The sequence below is a fragment of the Poecilia reticulata genome, linkage group LG14, assembly GCF_000633615.1.
Source record: "Poecilia reticulata strain Guanapo linkage group LG14, Guppy_female_1.0+MT, whole genome shotgun sequence".
Lineage (NCBI taxonomy): Eukaryota > Metazoa > Chordata > Actinopteri > Cyprinodontiformes > Poeciliidae > Poecilia > Poecilia reticulata.
In genome coordinates, this window is record NC_024344.1 from 584,753 (window position 1) to 604,320 (window position 19,568).

At 39.9% G+C, this 19,568-nt stretch overlaps 1 protein-coding gene across 17 annotated transcripts in view; it reads right to left on the reverse strand.

Moving 5' to 3' along the window:
• The window catches only part of rapgef6 (Rap guanine nucleotide exchange factor (GEF) 6), a 145,091-nt gene that overhangs the window by 58,860 nt on the left and 66,663 nt on the right, over positions 1–19,568 (reverse strand). The window contains exon 1 of one of the 17 annotated variants that reach the window (XM_008426869.2): positions 14,525–15,270. The exons of the other annotated variants lie outside the window; for them this stretch is intronic. Within the exon in view, the coding sequence (XP_008425091.1) occupies positions 14,525–14,578 (54 nt within the window). The 5' untranslated portion in view covers positions 14,579–15,270. Of the gene's footprint in view, positions 1–14,524; positions 15,271–19,568 lie in introns of those variants that run through there. 17 annotated transcript variants of the gene reach the window in all.

Here is a 19,568-nt window from a genome sequence, read left to right on the forward strand (position 1 = left end):
GTGGGGTGGAATGGAGTGGGGTTGAGTTGAGTGGAGTGGGGTCGAGGGGGTTGATTGGGGTGGGATTGAGTGGGGTGGAGTGGGTTTGAGTGGAGTTGGGTAGAGTGGGGTTGAGTTGAGTGGAGTTGGGTGGGGTGGAGTGGTTTTGAGTGGGGTGGGGTGGAGGGGTTTGAGTGGAGTTGGGTGGAGTGGGGTTGAGTTGAGTGGGGTGGGGTGGAGTGGTTTTGAGTGGGGTGGTGTGGAGTGGGGTTGAGTTTAGTGGGGTTGAGTGGAGTGGAGTTGGTTTGAGTGGGGCTGAGTGGAGTTGGGTAGGGTGGGGTGGAGTTGGGTGGAGTGGGGTGGGATGGGGTAGGATGGGTTGTAGTGGGGTGGAGTGGAGTGGGGTTGAGTTTAGTGGGGTAGCGTGGGTTGTAGTGGGGTGGAGTGGGGTAGGGGTCTCGCGGCTCCTCTTCACGCCACAGAATTAATCCCGCTCTAATCCGTCTATCCTCTCCCAGAGGGGAACGGGGTCTTCCACTCTCCTCATGCATTAAGGATGAGCGTTAGGAGATTAAATATAAATGCGTGTGGCTCCTTCAGCTGTACAGTTTCATCGTGTCAGGGCGGAAGCTCCAATCATGGGAGGATCGAGTTTTCACCGCASCAATTATTAGAAAACCAGGTTCACTGCAGAAAAATGAACGTCTTGTGTTATGAAAACACACAGCAACTAGAAATGGTTATGAATGTAGTTTATGCTATGAGCTTAACTTGCTTTATTCCTGCCTTCATGTTAAATGTGCCGTGCAAAATGCAGCTGGTGATTTTATTAAGCCACCCACYAAGATATGATTAAATGCAACACAAGTGATAGGAATTTGAGCGAAAATCAGCTTTTAGGAAATGGCATGCTGCTTGCCATGCAAATTAGGGGTTTACCCTCCATCAGGAATGAAGGGAAAACCCTCCAACAACAGCTCTTTATCCAAGTCTTTATATTAGAGAACCATTAAACCCACTCCAGCCATTCTGACCTAAACAAATCAGTTAAAACGCAATAAAAAAAACATACAGAAATGGCATTTTAAGGGYTGAAACCTGAGTGGTTCCTTCTGCACATTCCCTCTGTAGTTAAAAGGACRATAAAGCCAGATTGGCTTTTTAACCACGTAACATTTTTCCTAAATGCATCTTGCACAGAATAATCTCTGCTGAGGAGAAAACAAACAATGGGCGGCTCCTTGGAGCAAAGAGGAAATATTCCAAAGAGACACAGCGAAGAAACGCGTGGAAATGTATTTCCATGATGATGAGCAGAATGAATAGCTTAGATGGAGTAATTAAACCATAATGTGGCTGATGAATCTTGATGAGAATTATAATTAAAGTACGTGAAAAAAAACCTGACGAAACTCAATGAATATTTAAAGACGACGCAAAAAGCAACAAAACTGCGAAACTGTCACAAAAACACAGAGGCTGCATAAGATGCAACATATCAAACACCCGTCTAATTTATTATGATAATTCAAACTGAATTTTGGTCAAAATAATAAATTTAGTCCTAAAAACAAAACTTAAACCTGAGTAAACTTTGACCGATACCAGAGTTTGGTAGTACCCAATTACATTTACTCAASTAACGTCTTTGAAATAATTTACTYTTTGAAGTATTTTATTTTCACTTTTACTTGAGTGATTTTATTTTGAAGTTTTTCTGCTCTTACTTGAGTAAAACTTCTGGATTTTCTACCCACTGAATGAAAAACAAATATGATTCACGTTCAAGTTTTTTACTGAAAGGAGCTGATTTGGAAACATTTTCTTTTGCCTGATTCTGTTATTTTTTTGTTACTCATTTTGGTTCTAAAAATACCAAATTTTCCACTTTCTAACTTTGCATTTTGATCTGTCGATAATGTCTTGAGCAGTTTCTTGGACGTTTCACTTTTACTTGAGTAAAAACTGGTTGAAGTGTCTCTGCTCTTACTTGAGTAGAGTTTTGGGTTCTCCCCCCTCCTGAGGTCACGGCCGGGTCGAATGACACTAACAACATTGGCCTGCAGGTGTCAGCAGGGACAAACAATCCTGACATGTCAAGATAAACGCWRGTGGAGAAAATGGAAAATATTTTACAGATTAAACAGGAGAAGTCMGTTTTTTCTCTACCAGTTTGTACACAAAGACGTTTATTTTTTATTTTTCTTCTTTGCAAAGCAGMGACTCAGTCAGATTGGATGGAGAGCAGCAGCTTAAGATCAGATTTTCAACTGATCATCAGATTCTGTGTTCCTGCATGCACACATCATAATGCTGCCACCGCCGTGTTTCCCGGTGAGGAATCTGGAAGGGGCCAACAAYGCAGGGCACTTTATGTATAAACAGATGTGTAGATCTYGAAGCCAGAGTTTGTTTTCTTTTCAAATAATCAGTGAAGTTTCTGCAAAGTTCACACTGGGATTTCTTAGAGCTTAATTACACTTCAAATCTCTGCGTTGATTCAGTTCTCACAGCCGACTGCGTACCCAGAAACCACATCACAGCTCATGCACCTCTGCAGGAAAGGAACAACCGTCTCTCTGCACAGACGTCTCGGCTTTTCTCTGACACGCCACTTAACTCCGTCCCTGAATCTGATTTCCGCTTTGAGGTGTCTGCTCCACTTCTTTGCATTCACCTCTTCCAGGCCCATCTCGTCTTTTTTGGTAATTAACTCCGTCTCCTGACTCCGTCACTACTTCCCTCCGTTTCTGTCGCCTCCTGATTTGGCGTCGGGAGATTTTCAGTCCTTTTTTTTTTTAAAAACCGTGTGAGTAAAATGACTGCTTGGGACTCTGATGTCTGAAAATGGGACCAGATTTAGCAGTAAGAAAACTTTGATCAATCCAGGCCGGATTTATCTCTAAACATACGCAACTTCAGTCAGTCAGTCAGGTTTATTTATGTAGCAGCTTTCTGCAACAAGGCATTTTAAGGAGCTTTATATCACAAAAACACAAAGTCGGAGATCACACAGTCAATAATTTTGTGAAGTTACACATCAGATGATCAATGTTTCATTTMTAATGTTTTAAAATCAGCTCTAACAGGCGGGTTTTTAATCTAGATTGAAATTAACTCAGTGTTTCAGCTGTTTTGCAGCTTTATGGAAGTTTGTTCCAGATTTCTGATGCTTAGAAGCTGAATGCTGCTTCTAAACGTTTGGTTCTGGTTTTGTGGATGCAGAGCAGAACCAGAACCAGAAGACCTGAGAGGTCTGGAAGGTTGATATAACAGCAGCAGATCTTTAATCTTTAATTCAGTGATTTATAAACTACCAGCAGTAGTTTAACCCTGCAAGTTCGAAGTTTCAAATCTCAGCCTGGATATTTTTGTTCATTTTAATTGTACAAATTTCTTTAAGTCAGATTTTTTTAGGCAGTAATCAATGCGACTAAAGATGAGTTTCTCTACATCTTGCTGAGACATTAATCCTGTAATCATGAAAACGTTCTTCAGGTGATAGAAGGCCGACTTTGTAACCGTCTTTATGCGACTCTGAAGGTTCATCCTGATCTCTCGTTTCTATCTGTAATGACTGAAGCTGTAGGTTGGCTTTAGATCATCCCTCTTTAGGTCTACAGATAACAAACAGACTCGGCTCAGATACAGAGCAGAGAGACAGATGGAGAGAAAATAGAGTCGCCTGGCATAAACATGAGAGACAAAGACAAAGAAAGGAAAGAGGACAAAACTGAGAAAGCATGGAGGAAGAGGAAAAATAATGAAAAACAGGACTGACAGTGAGGTGGAATGAGGATGAAGTGAAAGTGAAGCAGCAGATGAAGATAAAAGGTCTACAATATTCTCTCAAGATTCCAATTTTGCCTTAGTCCAGCCGACCATATCTCCGAGCAATGCGAGTGTGAATGTGTGTGAATGGGGCTGCACAGAGGCGCAGTTGGTAGAGCTGTTGCCTTGCAGCAAGAAGGTTCTGGGTTCGATTCCCGGTCTTTCTGCATGGAGTTTGCATGTTCTCCCTGTGCATGGTGGGTTTTCTCCAGGTACTCCAGTTTCCTCCCACAGTCCAAAAACATGACTGTCAGGTTAATTGGCCTTTCCAAATTGCTCCTAGGTGTGAGTGTGTGTGTGCATGGTTGTGTGTCCTGTGTGTCTCTGTGTTGCCCTGCGACAGACTGGCGACCTGTCCAGGTGACCCCGCCTCTCGCCTGAAACCTTAGCTGGAGGGGCACCAGCACCTCCTGACCCCCACCAAGGGACAAGGGTGCAAGAAAATGGATGGATGTTTGCGAATGTTTGTGAATGTGTGTGAGTGTGTGTGTGTGTGTGTGTGCACCAGCTGCAGCAAGGGGAGATGTAATAAATTGAAGCTGAAATTGGAGGTGACAACTGCAAAGACAGACATGGAGCAGAGAGAGGAGGAGTGAGGTTGGAGTTCGGAGACCATTTTCACCACTTCATCTCCACCAGATGAAAATCTTTAACAAACTGAAATGCGTCAGCGTCGCGTTTATCGCTAATTGTTTCTGCTGCGGCACAAATTAGCAACAGACATCAGAAACACGCTCTGCAAAGACGGCTGTGCAGCAACACTACGGAGACTTCTTATAGTTCCTGAAATCAATGCGACGCTTTTGTTTATTCAGACACAGAAAACTGATTCTGAATTAGTGAAAAAATTAACCTCTAATTTCCTCAAATGTCGCAAATGCCTGAGAGAATTAGCGTTTAATTTATTTGCCACAAGTTGTAGCAATTAAATCCTCTCCAGTTCTAAAAGAAGGTTTGACAAAACAAAAACTCTCTGGTGAACTTTTCCCCCACATTAGAGTGAACTTTCTCTGATTTGTGCTGAATTCAGTAACACCAGGGCAAACTAAGTATATGCATTTTTAGTCAACACAGACTTTCTTGTTATTATAGAAAATAAATTACATTAGGTTAAAACTGTAAAAGTTAGAACTTAGTCGACATTCCTACTTCCTCGCTGATCCTCTACCAAAAAACATCCTTTCTATTCTCTGCAGTCATAACTTGATTGGTCAAAGATCGTAGGACCAGAGAAAACAGCGACAATTATATTTAGTTATTTTTTCTTAGTTTACCTCAAAAAATGCAAAACCACAACTGGTGAAAGTTCAGATGTTCCAACTCGAGCATTTGGTGCTCAAATCGCTGCCAATGCTTGACGTGCAAAACGTGTTTGTTGTGATACTTTTAAACACAAGCATCAGTTTTAACAAAGAGCTGAAAAACATAACTAATTAACAGAAAATGTAGTTGAATTAATTAATAGGGTCATCTTCTAACACGAATGATGTCAACAACATTATGATGTTTTAAAGACCACTTTAAATCTTCACGTCTTCTCTTTACTAAAACACAGCTGATTAAAAAACATTTTCCCTTTAGGAAAGTAGATTTATGTTGCTTTTGTTGGCAGCTGATTTTAATTAATTCAAATTTCTCTCCATTGTAGGTGGTCTGTTTTGTTTAAATGTGGAACAACAAATGCACAAAACTTGTCCAAAACTTCTCTTTATACTAGATGTTGCATTTTCAGGAAACAACTAAATTATTTTTCATCTGTTGTAGTTGAACAACGTGTTTTCAGCAGCATGGAGAGAATTTTGCATAGCAACAAATTAGCTCAGTTTTATCTCAGTTGAGATAAAAGGACACTCGTTCTGTGATTTGGCGCGAGGAGTTGGTGAGTGAGCTGCAAGGTTCGACAATCATTGGCTGTTAAGTTCCTGGCCTGGGCAGAGATTGGGCCGGCGAGTTTCTGGAGYGGATCAGCAGCCATTAGCTGGCAGCTTCAACACTAAACAGCGCCAGTATTGTGACAGACGGGACGCTGAATTGGATCAGCGCTGCCAAGGGTCTGTGACTTTTGCACCAGAGTTGGACTAGATGATAGAAAGAGATTTATTTTGTGCGTTTATGCCATTCCTGTCCAAGACTTATCTCAAGATTTAACAGGAAACATAAAAAAGGACATTATGTTGCGTCTAAACAGGAGAAAAGATGTCAAATTGCATTTAAAAAGAAGGTTATAATGAGCTAACCAGGGTACAAAAGTCCAGTTAAAGGTAATTTGTTTGAGCTAAACATTAAATAGCCTAAAAAAAGAGAAAATATATGGATCTGTATCATCTGTGAAAGTTTTATTCAATTTGTGTTCATCGTCTTCTTTGTGACCTGGATATGTTTTCTCTTTCTAATGACGCCTTTTTTTTTTTTGGTTAAACATTTTGGTTACAAAACCAACATTTTTACTCCTTTTTGAGCAAAAAGGAGCATTTTTATTCCTTTCTAGTTTCCTTGACCCGTCTCACCCGTTATGTGTTGATGTTATATTTTCACACAGTTTACATCAGACACACAAACTACTGAGGAAAACTGACCTGCTGACTGAATTCGGTACACGTAATTTTAATTAATCAGTGTCTTTATTAATGTACAATATGTTTCAGATAGAGGAAAAAAACACAAGAAACGTTTTAAAAAGCCGAGACTTTTTGAAACGTGTTCATCCTCACAAGCTGTTGTAGTAAACATGCCACACCCACAGGGGGCAGCATAGGGCAAAGCCAAACTTATGTCAGCCAATCACAATCCTTCAAAACAACCACCACTTCCTGTTTGGAATCAAACATGGCGCTAGGAGATTCAGACAGAAAGGTTGAACTACTTTGAAATACCGCGTTGGACAATAAAGTTAATTAAACACAAGACGACTGTGAAACCCAGAATGTGGAGGTTGACCTCCAATCACTCTTTATCCGTAGCAACTCAACATATCAGAGAAGTTATTAAAAAAAGCAAGTCGATACAGTCTGAACGAACGTAAAGCCATGCTTCCTCCACTGCATGGGCAAACGGCACCACGTTATAAATCTTCTCTTTTTTTTATTGTCAGTCGTTTTCAGTGATATGAAACGGAGGTTACGCGTGGATGAAAGGTCAAATCACATAAAAATAAATTCAGTTCATCAGATGTTTGGTATTTTGTGGACAAAAGTCCTTCCACTGGCTCCCCGGAGCTCAGAGAATAGACTTTGAAACACTTCTGTTAAAGATTACTAAAGATCTGATGTTGGATCAACCTTCCAGACCTCTCAGGTCCAAACATGGAGAAGCAGCATTCAGCACCACAAACCCGGGACAAATGTCCAGAAAACTGTAAAACAGCCGAAACACCGAGTACCTTTAAACCCAGACTAAAAACCCACCTGGTTAGAAATTATTTTGAAATGTTATAAATGAAATATCGACCAACATTTTGAGGATTTTGATGACGGCACTTGGAAATCGTAGATTTTTGTGTTTTTATGATGAAAAGTACTCTGTTGCTAGGATGTGCTGCAAATAAAATTTGATTGATTGATTTATTGACGAGGCTTTGGTCCGTCTTTTTGCCCCCTTCAGTTCTGTTTGTTTGCTACAGGAAGCTGGTAGGTGTCTGCCTGGGATCCAGAGGAAGATGGGCCACGGTCGGGTCTCCCGGATACAGGAAAATACTTCCCACCAACACAAACATAAAATATTACACAGAAAATACCCAGCGTTACATAAAACTTAGCACCTCAAAGCTTCCCTCCGCTAGCAGATGCTTCCTGCCCGGTGGCCCAATCCGTAATGCTTCTCCATGCAACCGAGCCGCAGTCGCGCAGCGCGTCCCTGGCAGCGGCGCGGCCGACCCGGGGCGCGGCTGGAGGGCCAGCTCCACCCCGCGGTTCTCCTGGGGAGCTTTTGTTAGCGTTGGACCGAGTTTCTGCTCTGTCGGCCAACATAGTTTGGCGCAGACGAGGCTGGCTGTGATTCTGGCACAGCAACAAGAGTCAGGACGGGAAATTAACTTTTTCAACCAGACCTGAACTGCAGCGTTTTATTGGACGCTCAGAGCTTCCTCTACTTCTGGATTAGGCAAAAACAAAAAGTTTTTTGCGAAAATCCTCCAATTTGTCAGAAAATAATAACCGCCTTTGCTGTAAATGCTGAAGCACCAAAACACGGTCACTACGCTGCTCTCTGTTTAACTCAGCAATTCACCAAGAGCCGCAGAGAAATCAACCCAGCCACCCAATCTTGTATTTATAAATGCCCTTGAAAATTATCCAGTAAAGGCTCTCTGGTTGACGAGAGGATGTGGATCAATAGCAGTGAGATAATGTGGGCTGGGGGCACTAAGTGGTGGGGCTATTAGCACATGGATGAGTGTATGCGTGTGTGTTTTGAAGGATGGATGGGGGGTAGTAGCTGGAGTTTGCGTAACATGTGCTAGCATCCATAAATGCTGGACATTTTGCATGATTTTAACCACTGTGTGGATTTGAACAGTTCAAGTTCAAGCATCATCAGCAGAATGAATGGGTTTATGACAACGATTGTAATATGTAAAAACCTTTTCACTGTCCACATTCAAGCCTATCGCAGCTGGAGAGTCACAAATTACGTAGCGGGTTTGGCTAAGTAATGCTACATTTAGCTTTATACTTTACAATTCTAGAACAAGCCTGGGCAGCACCGTCTACTGGACCAACTGGAACCAACATTTAGCTTTATAATCAAACATGGAGAACCCACATTTAGCTTTAGAATCAGAGAACCAACATTTAGCTTTATAATCAGAGAACCAACATTTAGCTTAATAATCAGAGAACCAACATTTAGCTTTATAATCAAACATAAAGAACCAACATTTAGCTTTATAATCAAACATGGAAAACAAACATTTAGCTTTATAATTAAACAGAGAACCAACATTTAGCTTTATAATTAAACATGGAGAACCAACATTTAGCTTTATAATTAAACATGGAGAACCAACATTTAGCTTTATAATTAAACAGAGAACCAACATTTAGCTTTATAATCAAACAGAAAGAACCAACATATAGCTTTATAATCAAACAGAAAGAACCAACATTTAGCTTTATAATCAAACAGAGAACCAACATTTAGCTTTATAATTAAACAGAGAACCAACATTTAGCTTTATAATCAAACAGAGAACCAACATTTAGCTTTATAATCAAACAGAGAACCAACATTTAGCTTTATAATTAAACATGGAGAACATTTAGCTTTATACTGTACAAATCTAGAACTAACCCCAGAACAACTGGAACCAACATTTAGTTTTATGCCTCTCTATTCCAGAACAAACTTAAGATCCAGAAATCAGTGTATAAATTATGGACATGTTTTAACTAAAAACTCATCAGATTCAGATACACACCTGCAATTTCTGTTAAAGTTTCAGAAGTTTTTTGATAAAAGAAACTGATTTGGAAAAAATGCTTTGCTATTTTTTGTTCCTTATATGAATTATTGTAATTCTGATCCTTAAAATACCAAAATTTTCACTTAACTTTACATTTTGGAAGTGATTTTTAAATATGAAATAATAATTTGATCAGTTCCTGATTCTTACTTGAGTATATGTCTTGGACGGCTACTTTATACTTTTACTTGATTAGCAGATTTTATTTAGTCGCACCAGAGCAACATTTTGCAGATTTATATCAGAAAAAGAAGTGAGATAATTCATCTTTTCCCAAAACCTCCATAAGTTTAAGTGTGTAAAAACAAGCCATTTGTGTTAGTTTTATTACACGAGTGCAGCTATAAAAACATAAAATGTTTGCATACTGGGCAAAGAGCGCACTTCTCTACAGTAAAAATGAATAAATACTACTTTCAGAATGAAAAATCGGTGCTTTCAGTCTATTCAGTGTAAAAAGCATGACAGCTTCATGCTCACAACAAAGGAGTCAAATAGAGCTGCTGCAGCGCTCCTGTTTTATTGAACAGCTTTTGCAATTATCTCTCAACATGAGAAAGAGACAAAAAAAAAAAAAGTTTAACCAAGAGGCCATTTAAATCCCGACACAATTTTTCAGCTCACAACTTTCAAGAGAGCTGCAAAACCCTTGAATATGTGATTATAAACTCTGAGATGAAGCAAACAAGAGGAGAGAGAGTCACACGTTTTGAGGAGAAAATTAGTAATGGTGTCTGTTATTGTTAGGACTGAATGGTAATTTATGACTTATGGGAGGCGAGTGGAGCATGGCCTGGCTAAATGCAATCCATATTGATCCTTATCACCCCCACTTCCCGTGCATATGATATCCCAGCGCTCCCTCGGCATGCTGAAAGCTCTCTGCGTGGTTCATGTTCAAAATCCCACATCTCTCTGCTTGTGTTGTTGTGGAGCGGCTCAGGCACTCGCCGCCTTTTAAGCTCAAAGGCCACAGCGGGTTTGGACTCGGCGTGGATCCTGTCAGTCCCACTGCCTCCCAGCACGCGGGGCCGAGGTCGAAGGAAAGCAGCCGAGTCTGACGAGAAGAGGCAGGGGCAGAAACCACCTCACCTGACGAAGGTCGAACCCGCACAGCACAGAAAACGGTTCACTCAACTCATTCATGTTGTCAGGGAACCATGAAGCCAAGAAAACTATCATATAAATATACTTTACATGACGGACAGTCTTGTTAAATTTGACCAATTTAGTATAAATACGTTGTAGGGGGACGTAGGGTTGGACAATAAATCAATAACGATATATATATCGCGCCTCTGACAGCTAGCTAAGCTAGGCTAGTGGAATCAGCTAGCGCTGCGTTCACACCGCAGCGTTAGCGTGTTCGCTCAAACCGAACACGATTTGAGCGTCAGGAGAGTCTGGTTTACACTCAAAGTCTATATGGACGCGCGTCGATGGCGCGTTGAAGCATTTCGAGCGTTTTGGATTGGTCTGATATTTAAAACAAAAAATGGTCGACTGACATAAAACCCTTATGATACATTTTCCAGTCATATATAAGCCTGAGGTTAGTAATTATTAACTCATTTTCTTTATTTTATAAAGAAAACTGCTGATTACCAATGCATCCATGGCTTGTTTTCATCTGTTAATGTATTTATTTCTAAAGCTGCTCCTTTATGACCCGAAAACACAAAAAAATCTAAAAAAAGAGAGAAGTGCTGCGTATTAAACACCACAAACACAACAGATAATTATGACTTTCTTTTTAAAACTTTACTCTGTTATTGCAAGAATTTCAGCAACACCAATATCAAAAACAAAGATGCATAAATAAATGAATAAAATGTAAAAAATAATTCAAATATATATTTTTAATTTTTAAAGCAGGTAGGTATTTCTGCAACCTTTAATCCCTTTAAGTTTGTATTTGGTAGCAGAATAAATTTTCTCCTGCTCTGATTTCTAATGCCTGAGGAAAGTTATTGAAGAATTAACTGGAAATTTGGCATCAGATGATGGAAATTAAAACGCAGGCCAGTGGAGCTGGGTTGTTTTCCTACAGGAAGGCTCATTCTTCAGCTATTTTTAGCTGTATTAAAACAAATAAATTGGAAAAACATGATAAAAATGAGTTCAGTCCTGATTTGAAGTTGGTCGGATTCTCCCTCCCTGGTTTAGTTCTGCCACTGCTTTATAAAATAATGAAATGTTAAAATATGTTGTTTAACAGATAATAGAGCTGGATGTTTCTAGTCGTCTCTGTCTGATCGATTTTTCTATCCAGACCAGTAAAGACACCAGTACAACCCCCAGTTTATGTACTGGACGAAACTCTGTCTCTGTCCATTGCAATGTTTAAATTTAGGTCCCACCTTGGTTTTTGGTATTAAACCATTAAATTTGGACTCGTATTTGGAACTGTGGTGGTAGAAAAAACTGGCATTTTCTAACCTTTTCCATCTTTTCTTCCCTCCCTTCTTTTCCAATTAGTATTCAGGCCGACTCTCTGCCATTTTCTACTTGTTCGCTCCTTCCTTTACCTTTCCATCTCTCCATCTCCATCTATTATTTAAGCATCAATAATGGGGCCTGTTGCTGTTGTCGCCAGCCTGCCGTTACTGCTGCGGCTGCAGTTGTTGTTATTTTAGACAGCTGCATCCTCACTCATCTGCTCCTTCCTGTCTCCTGAACCAAACCGACTCCTTCTGAAACCAGTTTAGCTTTGGGTTTGTGTGTAGCAGCTTTTTTAACACCTTCTTTCTAAGTTTTTTGGCTCGATGTTTAGAAGAGTTGCATGACTCCATCTTTAGCACTTCTCAGGGTTTTGCCTTTGCTTCTGTCAGTAATCAATAATCCATGCACAACATTGGCATTATCAGTTTGTCTGTGTTGCATAGCAATGGGGTGGAGGGASCTTCGCGTGGCTGATGGATTTAACGCCGGGCAGGACCGGGCCGGCGGGGCAGAGGCGCACCAAGCGTCTGGAATCTCTAAATAACTGAAACTAACTTTTAGAAGTAAATATGGCCGCCTGCGCAGTTTAAACACATGAAGAAGAATGACTGAAAACCATGTGACGGTGGAAAAGTTTCCACTTTTTAATTCAACACCCTCATGACGACAGAGTTGGGTAGTAACTAGTTACATTTACTCAATTACATTTACTTCAGTGACTTTATTGATAAAATTTACTACGCTGTACTTTTTACTTTTACTTGGGTAATTCTGTTATGAAGTATTTCTACTGCTACTGGAGTAAAATTTCTGGATTTTCTACCCACTGAATGAAAAACAACCCAAAAACTCACCGGACTCAGACACACCTGCAGTTTCTGTTAAAGTTTTATACATTTTGTATTAAAAGAAACTAATTTGGAAATAAATTATTTTGCCTGATTTTATTATTTTGTTTTACTGACATGAATTAGTGTAATTTAAAATACCAACATTTCCACTTAACTTTATATTTTGGTCTGATGACGTAATTTTTAAATCAGTTACTCAGAACTTCAGTAGACTTTTTACTTTTTTACTCTTATTTGAGTAATTTCCTGCTACTTTTTACTTTTACGTGGGTATAAATATGTATTTCTACTCTCAATATGTCAAAAGTAATCAGTAAGTTTTCATCAAATTTAATAAACATCAATGATACAATAAGCAGTAAATCAATTAATTGCAGGATAAATTAAACTAATGATTTATTGATTTTTCTCTCTTTCTACGGCTAAACTATTCAGTCCGGTGTTTGGGTCTCAACTAAACCTTTTTTTGAAGGACAATTGTGTTTGCAGAGACTTTATAATTCATTTTATTAGTTTTTTCTGTTGTTTTAATTAGTTTTTAATATTTAAAATGTCTTCTAGTTCCAGTGTTAAATATTTACTAGAATTTAAAGTTTATTGGTCTTTGAGAATCCGCTCTTGCATTAATTATATCACTTGAATTACAACAATTTTATCGTTTATTGCAATAATTTCTAGCTAAATCTATAGAATCCAATAGATAATCGATCACTTTAGAAGCATAATGTTTGAGTCCCAACACATCTCCAACTGAAGCTTGTTTTGGGTTGCAAGAATGAAAGGTAACAAGCCACCAAACAACGATGCTTCACCTCACACTGAACATCTTCCTTTTTTAATCTCCAGGGACCTAATTAGTCCCGATCCCACAAGAAGAATCACAGACGCTGAAGACAAACATCTCTGAGGCTTTCAGCGCCCAGGTCGACGCTCCCTCGGCGACCGACAAACGGAGATCCACAAAACTCCTTCTATTAGGACAACCGGGGCGCTCATGTTCCCATAAATCAGCTGCTTTAAACAGAGCGAACGATAAAAACGAGGAAAGCTTCGATCCCTGCCGCTGCTTTCCTTACATCATCAGAAGTTCAGCAGAGGATAACGCCGGCAGATTATTTTCAGAAACTGAAACTAGGCCAAGGAATTGTTAATTATAAACTCAGCTACAATGCAGCTATTTGGGTTCAGACTCAGTAAATGTACAGACAAACAGCTCCTCTGTGGCCTGCGACTTCATCTGCACAGCTTCAATAGACTAAATCCCTATGTTGTTAATAAGAGGGGAAAAAAGCCGAATTTAAAGCCGGAGGAACAGAGCGGTGAGTTTCCGAATATTATTTTTGGAAACCCTTAAATCAGAGTTGCAGCTGCAGCTGCTCAGAATAATGAGATGTTGGTGGAAGAGACAAAAAAATCTCCAAAACATCCCAGCTACTCAATGACTGGATTTATAAACAAACACTGAGAAAAATGCTTTTTAATGCACATTAACCTCCTAAAAAATATTTATTTTAGAGATCCACCAATCAGAGTTTTCCAGATGAACCACTTTGACTGATTCCAAAATTAGAAAAGAGGAAAAAGTGACATGCAACAGGCTACTGGATCGAGGTAGCAGCCAATTTCCCACTTTTATCTGAAAATAGTGGGAATTTCTACTGTTGCTGCATTTAATGCACAGAAACAGCWTTTCTGTTGCTTTTTGGAGCCAATTTTTCAATCATCAATCAGAAAAATTGGTYGATTCCGACGTTTCGGTTTGATTGGTGCATCTCTCATCCCACCAAMCCCCCTCCWACATGTTTGGAAATCAAATGCAAAGCGGAGCAGTCATGCATCTCCAAGCAGACAACATTCATCYGTGTAACATGCWAATTAATTGAGATCTTCATCTCCGATTCCCCCTATCGGCGGCGCACACGCCGGAGGAACGGGCCAGAAAAGGGATTACGACATCGCTTACTTTGGAGGACCACGGCTGCAAGCAGTTGGCATAGCAACGGACCAGGAAAGCCATTTCCACGAGCGGGAGGGAGCCGGAGAGGGGGAAGTTTCCCCTCTTATTCGGCRAAAGGATGAGGAAAGAAATAAATAAGTAACAGAAGAGGGGGGACGGCTGACGCCACTCTTTCTCTCTCTTCCTGCTGCAACAGAACCGTCCAGATGCGTTTAAAAAAAAAGACGTCCGTATTAATTAGGTAGTTCAAGTCAAGGCAGAACCAAAGTTTGCAAACGTCGACTTAAGCAAGAAAGTTCTAGTAGGAAAACAAAGATTTGTTAAACCTGGYAAACTTTTATCAAAAGGCTATTAAGTCGGTTTTGTCCTGTTACAGATCCAGCAAAAAGCTGGAAAAAACTTCATGCCAGGGTTGAAGTCATTGAATCATCTGCATCTGACAAACTCCTTCCTCCGTCTCTTTGCAACTCTATAAAGCTCCAGCGATGTAAACGTGAGCGGCGGCGTGCAGCTCCATGCCAGATCCCAGCGATTCCACTCCGGTAAACCCCAACCATCCAGTGGCCAACGCTCGCACCTCACGCCGGTGTTCCTCCTCCCCCTCCCCAGCCTTGGAGAGAGAAGCCGCCGCGGACGGATGCTGCACGGAGAAGAGTCAGCCGCTAATGGGAAGCGGAGGAGAGAGTAGGAGCTAGGAGAGGCAGGGGAAGGGAGGGGAATCCAGCTGAAAAAGAATGACATCACCTGTGCAGCGGGAGAGGGCGGGAAGAGAGACGGGGCAGGGGAGGCGGCTGAAACGAGGCGAGCGAGAGCAGCGCARCAGCGGGGACTGCATTAAATGGATTGACCACTGAGCAGATGTGGATGGGAGAAGGAGAGATAGAAAGAGATGGAGATCGAGAGGACAGCAAGGGAACATGTTTATTGATCTGCCGGTAACATAAAGCCGAGTATATGGAGGCAATCCCCTCCCCTCTGTGAGCATAAATTACAAAAAAACGAGAAAGGGAAAGGGGCGGAGGAGAGGAGAGGAGGGGGGATAAATCCCAGAGAGATACAAGGACAGACTCTGCAGCCGAACAAACGGCTCAGGAAGATTTGCAACAGAATCTGACGTCTAAGACTYAMGCAAACACAGATGCAGAAAAAACCTTGACAAATCTCAAGCTAACAAAGACACAATAACTTTAAAAAATCCCAGCGACGTCTATCCAACAAGAAGAAAAGCAACCTGACRCTTATTTTTACCTTTCAGGACAAAACCTGCATCTGCTCCCACATTTTAATAGACAAAAATGAGGAAGAAATTCAAGCAACTTATGTTAAGACAATAGATCCAACTCTACCAAGCTTAGCAACCTTTTGAAATCCTCAGAAGTTCATAATCAAGAAATTTCATCACAAAACCCTAATAAAGGCATGTTTCTCATTTTGACCACATTATTCTGAAAATAAACAATCAGAAGCATCTGAAAGTCTTTAATCCACTTTGAATTTAATTAAATTTTGCCATGAAGTCGAGAGCTTTTCTTTGTAAAACATGAGCTGCTGTTTGTAAGAGCAGCTTCTTGGTGGTTCTTCTTGATTTGTGATTTTTAAACGACAGAACATGCGAAAGTGGTAAAAATCATGACGGATTAGAAAAACTCGCCAGCCGGCTGCATGTCTGCACCAGCGTTTTTCACCTTCATTTAAATTTTCTTAGTAGAAAAGCAACACAGGTCGATGCAACTTCCTACAGAAAACTGAGGAAAGCAAAAAGCATCATCAAAACAAACAGCTAAATGTTCTTTTTCAATAAAAATTTAAAAAATATCGCAATATTTTATCACCGCCCTTCTTTAAGTATGCTGAAGTGATTTTAATAAACTCAAACTGTGATTCAAGTAACTTGTAATTTCTTGAAACTTGGCTGTTATCTCCTGACAAGCGGCTTTTATTCCAAYGATAATTATTTTAACAAAATGCATCAGTAAGTGTTTCCATTTCCCTTTTCCCTGCTCTTCATGCATTACCCAGAGTGCACTGTGCTCATGACACCAGGACAATAAAGATGAAAGAGTGGGGGAGGATCTCCAACCAGAGACAATGGAAGCCGTCTGTCAATTAGAAACGCTAATTATTAGCCGAACAGGAAGAGACGCCAGAAACAGGACTGAAATTATTTCCTCAAATTGTTTGATATTTTATTTTAACCATCTCATTCTGGCTCCATGCTACTGTTTTTACAGTTTCAGCCAGCTGCTCTGAATCAGGATCTTTTTCCTCTGCGTTCTGTGCCAACGAGGAGAAATACACCTCCCGACTAGGAATGACATCATCTCTCCCCTCAGCAGCCAATCGGAGGCGAGCACATGGAGTCCAGCCTTCAGAGGAGCGCTATGTACACAAGAGAGACGGAGAGGAACGCAGGGAGAGAGGCAGAAAACCAAAATGGGARGCCGGTGGACAGAGCAGATAGTTACTGGGATGAAAGGATGAATCAAACACACACAGACCTGCAGAGACTCAGCCATTAAGCCCCACCAGTTCATATGAATGAAATTACAGATCACTGAATGGATTAAAGACTCTCGGCTTAATGGATGGGGCCTGTCAAGTGAGTGCATGCAGTATATCTGTGCTTGCATTAAAAAGAAGTGTGTAAGTGTGAGTGTGCACTAACTGCAGCTTTCCTCCTTTTTGCATACATGTCTGCTCTGCTTCAAAGCCTGGTCTTTATAAATAAGCCYCAGATAGAAGCAGTTTCTGCTGTGTTTTCTCAGATGAAGTCAATGTGTAACTGAAAGATGACACAAATGGACACATTGCACAGAAGATTACCTTTAAAGCCAATCTGGCCTTCCTAACGCACTSATACTTTTATTATACTTTCCACCCACACAAACAAATTAGTGTGATTCAGTAAGAAAACATCTACAGGGTGCCGTAGATTTCTCCCCAAAAATACATGTTTTCAGTTCAGATGCATCTAAGAAATTATTGTTCAATGTTTAGTTTGTATATAGTTTCCAAAGTCTGAACTGGAAGTGATCAGCGCCATCTTGGTAGGCAAGCGCAGCGCCAAGACCAACAAAAGAACGGATATGGACAAACAAAATGGCTGCTGTTGGGATCGAAACATGTCAGACGATGTGGAGAAGCTGCTTCCGATCTACTACTACGATAAAGTTCACTAGTTCACTGCTTAGTGAACATAAAGAGTTCACAAACAAGGAGCCTCATGGATGCGTATAATCAATGTTTAACAGACTTTCTAAAGGACGCACAAACTCTTAATGTAAAGTAAGATGTAAATACATGTAGCAACAAACACCTAGGCTACATGTCTGCCTTAGCTAGCARGTAAAAGCTACGTTAGCTAAGCTAATTTTGCAGTAAGTACTGCAGTGTACATCACTGATATTTACTTTAGTAATACACAGACGTGGGTGGACGACTCAAAGTGTAATCCAGTAATAGTTGTAATGTACTTGGATAGGAATGAGGTGAGAGCTAGTTCTGTTTATTGTTGTCATAGCAACTCCGTACCTCATGCACCTACCAAGATGGCCGCCGATTACAAAGTTCCTGGAAGTGTGACGTCACRTGAGAACTATGTATAGGTAGCAGGTCAGAGTGAGTCAACTGAAACCTGAAATATTGATTATTGAATCAATTTAACATGTTTGGATAAATACAGAAGAGAAAAATGTAGAAAGATTGTTAATATATTTCAAAACGATTCAACGTTGCTTTTGGTTTTTCSTCATTAAAAGTGACTCTGCTTAATGGATATTTTATTTATGGGATCTCTGAACATGTAAATGATGCAAAACTGAAAACACAAACCAATTAGGAGAAMGAAAAGCTGTGAAATATGCATTATGATATTATAGGCCAACATGGAAACACCATTAGTGCCATCTGTCCAATCCATCAAGCCGGATGCATTTATATCCACATTTCAAGAGATATTAACTAAGCTACTTTCAAAACAAAAACTGAAACAAACATTTCCATTATAAACAGAAGAGCAGGACTTTTCTGAAGGTAAAAGTTTGTCAGGCTACCATTAAAAACCTCAGTGTGTTTTGTTACAGTTTAATCTGATAGAAAATAGCGCATCATTGTGAACAGTAATATTTTTAAAAAACAAAAACATGACAATTGTCTTTACTTTGATGCTACCAAATAAAATCCAGTGCAGCTGATTTCCTTCAAAAGTAACCTAAATACCAAATAGAGACCATTTGTGTGTAATTTACTGTTAGTATAAATCCAGCTGTTCTGTGAAAACCTTTGTTGAAGAGCAAACAGCATCGCAGAGATGTGGAAACACTTCAGGGATAAATCTGGGAAGAACTTCAAAGCTGGTTTAGGTTACAAAACACAATCAAAGCTCTGAAAAACTCACCTCGCTCTGCTAAATCCATCCGATCTGAAAGAGGGAGGCACCACTGCTAAAGGAAGCCGTCCAAGAAATTACTCAGGAGTAAAAAACTATTTGGTAAATAGTCTAACTGATCAATTCACCAATCATTTAATTTTTTAAAATTATAACATCAGATGGACCAAAATATAAAGATCTTTGATATTTTTTAGGACATAAATGACAATAATTCATATAAGTAATAAAAACAACAAGAAAATGTTTCCAAATCAGTTTCTCACAATAAAAAACGTAAGAAATTTTAATAAAAACTGTTTTCTGTGTCCGTCTGGTAAATTTTTGGTTAAATTTTGATTTGTTTTTTATACAGTGGGTAGAAAATCCAGAAATTTTACTCAAGTAAGAGTAGAAATACTTCATAAGAAAATGACTCTAGTAAAAGTAAAAATAAAATACACCTCAAAGTACATCTTTCCAAAAACCGAAGTAACTGAAGTAAACTGAGTAGGTCTGTAGATTTGAAATGCAGGATTCAGCACAAACCAAACATGTTTTGGTTTTTAAAGAGACAGTCGCCTCTGACGCTTCGTCTGACCCGAACACAAAATGAAAACGAACTTTCAGGACGTTCAGGCATAAGTGAACATGTGTGAGCAAAACACCGRGCAGGATAGACGT